Source organism: Mus pahari, chromosome 16 (assembly GCF_900095145.1).
Source record: "Mus pahari chromosome 16, PAHARI_EIJ_v1.1, whole genome shotgun sequence".
Classification (NCBI taxonomy): Eukaryota; Metazoa; Chordata; class Mammalia; order Rodentia; family Muridae; genus Mus; species Mus pahari.
In genome coordinates this window covers 3,767,015-3,773,082 of record NC_034605.1, presented here as the reverse complement: position 1 = coordinate 3,773,082, position 6,068 = coordinate 3,767,015, and the positions used below count along the sequence as shown (strand labels likewise).

Sequence of the window (6,068 nt, the reverse complement as noted above, 5' to 3'; positions counted from 1 at the left end):
ATGAAGAGAGCCTATGAGAGGCTATTGTTAAAGCCAAGTTACAGTGGAAGACAGCAGCATTTTGGAGATGCCAGTACCATGAGATGACTACCAAGAACAGCAGCAGCAGTGGAGTACAGGCGGCTGGAGCCTAGAAGATGACATGTGTGCTACAAAGGGCATGACTGGAGAAGTGACCCAAGCCCTTGGAGGAGCCCAGAAGATCGTGAGTTGGATGGTTGGAGATTGATTTTTGCTTTTGTTTTCTCTGGGTTTTTTGTTGTTGTTGTTGTTGTTGTTGTTCATTTGTTTTTTGTTTTTTGTTTTTTCAAGACAGGGTTTCTCTGTATAGCCCTGGCTGTCCTGAACTTCCTTTGTAGACCAGGCTGGCCTCAAACTCAGAAATCCGCCTGCCTCTGCCTCCCGAGTGCTGGATATTTTAAAGGGATTAAATGTTTAATATGTAAAGACTCTGGGACTTTTAAAGTTATTTAGATCTTGGAGATGAATAAGAGCCAAGGGTTGAGGCTTACTAGTGATGTGTTTGTGTGTCAAGTTAACAAGGGGTCAATTGTACTGGCTAGTTTTGTGTCAACTTGACACAAGCTGGAGTTATCACAGAGAATGGAGCTTCAGTTGGGGAAATGCCTCCACAAGATCCAGCTGTAAGGCATTTTCTCAATTAGTGATCAAGTAGGGGAGGTCCCCTTGTGGGTGGTACCATCTCTGGGCTGGTAGTCTTGGGTTCTATAAGAGAGCAGGCTGAGCAAGCCAGGGGAAGCAAGCCAGTAAAGAACATCCTTCCATGGCCTCTGCATCAGCTCCTGCTTCCTGACCTGCTTGAGTTCCAGTCCTGACTTCCTTTGGTGATTAACAGCAATGTGGAAATGTAAGCTGAATAAACCCTTTCCTCCCCAACTTGCATCTTGGTCATGATGTTTTTTCCAGGAATAGAAACAATGACTAAGACAGTAACAAAAATAGAAACAAACAAAAAAAAATTAAGCTACCTCCTAAAGTTTAAAAGTGTAAAAAAATTACAGCCAAATATACTGTATAAAACTGCATTTGGCTCTATTTAGTCCACAACAGTATCATCTTAAGAGTTATTCCCTTTCCTCTAGCAAGAAGATAAACAAGCTAAAAACCAAATGCATTCCACGTTGAGCAGTTGGGATCTAATGATGAAGGGCAGGCAACCAAGGAGCTAGCAGAGCTCTGGCCCTGAGAAGCCCAAGGCTGGCTGGCGCTCCTCACAGATCCCACCTGGTTTACTGCTGTCCGTTTGGATAGGAGACAACAGTCTCAACAGGGGCTGGTGCACACCCTCCCCTGCCCTCAAACTACCAGGAGAGCTCCTTGTTAACTGCCACCTCCAGAGTCCCCACACACTACAACAGATTCCACTCTTACACTAAGAATGACTGCAGCAGAGCTGAAGACGTGGGAGGACTCAGTGATAGGTGTACAGACACCAGCATTTAAAGCACAACTCCACTCAGACTCTCTTTAACTTTCAGCCAATCCGAGGGATGCAGCTTTCCTACTTCTGGGTAGACAGAAATGTTAGCTGATATTTAGGGGAGTATCTATTACTGCTGGCTCTTGCATGACCAAGACTAGCAGAAGCCCTAAGCTGTCACTGAGGGACTCGATGATCTACTGGATTTATAACATTATCTGCTAGAACACATATCAAGCAGACTGTTCCCACTCCACTAGAAAACCCCAAAACCCTACACCAACTGTCAGCCCCATTTCCTTTCCTTGGCTAAATGAGAGATATTTCCTATGCAAAAGTGACTAATTTAAAACCACCATCTAGGCCAAAGGGCAGGATCAAACACACCAACATACAACACGTAGTCCTGACTGACCCAGTCAGGAGACTAAAACTGACATCCAAACAACTTATAAAGCATAGTATTAATTTCAAAGAAAAACTTTCCTGATGAAAGTAAGATACAATAGAAATTAAAATTTGAAAATAGAAAAAACAGGGTTTTAGCATGAAGCTTTATAAAGAAGAATTAAGTATAACTTAATTGCTTTTATTTTTGTGCTTTTTTGTTTTAAACATACACATCAAAATATTCGGTAAATACTATTACTGGCATGTACGAGAACTTTTCTTGCTATAATATCTATTATCAACCCAAGATACCCACTTTATTATTTCATCTTTGGTTTTACATGGTAAAATAAACAAACTGAATAAATACAAACTATGCAAATACAAAAAATAACAATTTAAGTGCTAAAATCAAAGTCTTTTTGTTAGCTGTAATCAAGTTAACAATCCACAATGAAATTCATAACTGTCATAATATCATCACAAGAATTCAGCTCAGAATTTCCTAAAATACATGCCAGCAAGAACGAGAGCTGGAAAACACAGCATAAACAAATCCTCCAGTGCCAACTACTACCCGAGGACAGCCAGGGCGGGTGGGCAGGGCCACCCCTTGCTGACAACACCTGACAGCCAAGCCGGCAATGTGAAGGTGGGTTGTCTCCAACCCACATCTATTTATCCCATGAGCTACGCAAAAATGACTATGTTCTATGTGTTTGTTGACATGGAAAAAGCTGGGAAACCTGACAGGTAAATCTATCCACATATCTAAGTATCCGATCTTTCCCCTGATAACTACATCCGTGCTAAGGAAGATAACCAGGATTAATCAGTAATCCTTCCTACCAAGTCTAGGTTAGAAACGACATCGAGATCTTGATACCTTCTAATTTTAGTACCTTTAATGCCATACCTTTTAACCTCAACTACACTTCCATGTGGATTTTTTTCAAATCAAGAATTTCTGTTACATTCAGTTTCCACTCTGTGTTAAGAACTCCCTGGAACTCCTTAGGCTACCTGTACTGTGGGTGTCTGCTCAAAGACAAATTCTTTTTCTACATAATATTGTCAAATTGTCAAGAGAAGAAAATGTAACCCAGTCTGATTCAAAGACAGCTTGAGGAGAACCAAGGTCTAAGCACATGCTGGCAAAAGCCAGCACTGCCCGAGTCACCAACGTTTTAAATTTACAGTAAAAGCATGTGTTTTTCTGAGTAATCTCTCCAGAATGAAATCTTAAATCATGCCCACAACTGAAATCTTCAACACCATAAGCCCTGCTGTGAAGGACCATGGCCTGGGTCCCTCTGCTCCTGTCTGTTGCCACGCCCTTCCCAGTTGTGTGTTGTTCAGTCACTCCGTGCACCTACCGGTGTGGAGTCAACCTTCCTTTCTCACACCGCTCCATCTACCAGGAGTTCTCCACTACACCTTCTACAGACTTCACAGAGGAACATCTCTAATGTCATCTAAAACATATTAATGCACAGAAGATCTACCACAGACTAAGACATGCATATCTGTAATATTTAATGCCTAAATGCCAAAAATCATGTTTGCCCTCAAGGAGCATATGACCTGACAGTACTGAGCATGAGACAAGCACAGCAGGCTTGCCTGGAGAGGGCAGGCAAACAGGATGGTAGCAAAGGCTGACTTTTACAGTAACCTCAGATGTGAGACATGGAGTGTGACTTCATCATAACAGAGAAAGCCCACGGCAGCCTTCATCTTTGAGGCTCCGCTTCTCAGAAGACAAACACAAAAACACATAGTTTACCAAATGCACTAAGACAAAGCACTAAGGTGACACAGCTGTGCCAGAGTATGTTAACACATTCGAATGGATCAAAAGTCACGTGACACAAGTGGCACTGCTCTGCTCTGGGGCAGGAAAGGTGGCAGGAGGCCCTGTCTTGGGACTTGGAGCGCAGTAGTGCTCTTTCTCACTGTACAACACTGAAAGACTCCTGCCACCTATGCTAAAGCCACAGCCTAGAGAACGATGCTGACCTAAGGCCAGCTGACCTGAGACTGAATCTGGGAAGTCTCCAGTGTCACCGTGGAGTTGGGGTTCTGATCTACTAACACAGACTCTATTCTGATCTGTGAGATAGTTCTAAAGCCAGGCAGAAAAAGACCTATCTGCAAGATGGCAGGGACATCAAATGAAATTCCATTAGAGTATGCCTGCAAAGTTACAGAGTGATGACCATACCAGCAATACCAAAAATCATAAATCCACTGCAGACAAACTGGAAAATGTATTGAATGGTCTAAAAAGACCTCAAAGCAAGCCCTAAGAGATCCTCAGAGACATAGGACATTTAAACAAACAACAGTACAGTAAGCAAAGGTAAACATAACCAATATAAATAATATACAAAAAAGTGTAAACTAACATGCTAATGTGGAAATGCTCACACACTATCCCAGAATTCCCATAATCAGAAAGTCTGTATTTCCAACAGTCACATAGGACCTCCCGTAGAGTAAACCAAGTCTTTCTTCTTACTCTAAAAGTAAGCACTTACCACAGTAAAATCCAGTTCTTATGGGCAGACAGAACAGAAAATAAGACATATACTGTCCCCTTAAAACTGAGAAGATAAAAGTTTTTAATCAAACCTGCAAAGTCCAAGATAGCCTTGCTTTCTTGCTCTATTAAAAGCACTGATAGATTGCTGTGGCTTTACATAAATATAATAACCCATGTTGCCCAATGATGAAATTTTATACAATAAAACTTCTCCTAATTATGGTCAGCTACAATATGCCCTTTCATACTTTTAGCATACTTTTTTCATCTTTAGAAAGCAGAAAGCCAACAGAAGCCTTTAAATGACACAAATAGTCAGCTAATAAGCCAGCACAGGCTCCCTCATCACACCTAACTCTCTAGCATAAGCCACACAGAAAATGTATCTCTCCTTGCCTTAAGAGAAACCCAATTATTCTTTCAGGAAGTGATATCATTGTAACATGATTCTTCTTTTGTTAATAAGTAAACACTTAGTAACAAGGCAGCAGAAATTAAACCAAGCAGGGTACTTACTCATGACTGCAAACGTCTGTGTGTGTTGTTCCAATCCAGTATTAAACCAAAATCTGCTGTCCAGGGTTTCTCAGAGGAATACATATCCTGTTCTGGAAACAGAAAACAAATCAGTTTTTTCTAAAGGTCAATATTTAAAGTTTCCTAAAAGGAAATGAAAATAACTTTAATTCAGTTTTTTCTACTATCTCTAGAACCCTTAAGTCATCCTCTTTTAAATGTAAAAGATTACTACTAGTCACCAATCACAGTTCCCTCTTTCTGAAATAAGTAACTTCAAGAATTAAAAAATATTTAGAAGACAACTACCATATAGATGCTTAGTGTGTAGAAAACTTCATACAGGTGCTTAGTGTGCAGACAACTGCATACAGGTGCTTAGTATGTAGACAACTGCATACAGGTGCTTAGTGTGCAGACAACTGCATACAGGTGCTTAGTGTGTAAACAACTGCCATACAGGTGCTTAGTGTGTAGACAACTGCATACAGGTGCTTAGTATGTAGACAACTGCCATACAGGTGCTTAGTGTGTAGACAACTGCCATACAGGTGCTTAGTGTGTAGACAACTGCCATACAGGTGCTTAGTGTGTAGACAACTGCATACAGGTGCTTAGTGTGTAGACAACTGCCATACAGGTGCTTAGTATGTAGACAACTGCATACAGATGCTTAGTGTGTTGACAACTGCATACAGGTGCTTAGTGTGTAAACAACTGCATACAGATGCTTAGTGTGTAGACAACTGCCATACAGGTGCTTAGTGTGTAGACAACTGCATACAGATGCTTAGTGTGTTGACAACTGCATACAGGTGCTTAGTATGTAGACAATTGCATACAGGTGCTTAGTGTGTAAACAACTGCATACAGGTGCTTAGTATGTAGACAACTGCATACAGGTGCTTAGTATGTAGACAACTGCATACAGATGCTTAGTATGTAGACAACTGCATACAGGTGCTTAGTATGTAGACAACTGCATACAGATGCTTAGTGTGTAGACAACTGCATACAGGTGCTTAGTATGTAGACAACTGCATACAGGTGCTTAGTATGTAAACAACTGCATACAGGTGCTTAGTATGTAGACAACTGCATACAGGTGCTTAAGTGTGTAGACAACTGCCATACAGGTGCTTAGTATGTAGACAACTGCATACAGGTGCTTAGTGT

At 41.1% G+C, this 6,068-nt stretch overlaps 1 protein-coding gene across 1 annotated transcript in view; it reads right to left on the bottom strand.

The window, feature by feature from the left end:
* The window catches only part of Usp6nl (USP6 N-terminal like), a 123,336-nt gene that overhangs the window by 103,219 nt on the left and 14,049 nt on the right, over positions 1–6,068 (bottom strand). Inside the window, exon 2 of the mRNA XM_021215332.1 lies at positions 4,893–4,984. Coding sequence (XP_021070991.1) covers positions 4,893–4,896 — 4 coding nt within the window. The 5' untranslated portion in view covers positions 4,897–4,984. The remainder of the gene's footprint in view (positions 1–4,892; positions 4,985–6,068) is intronic.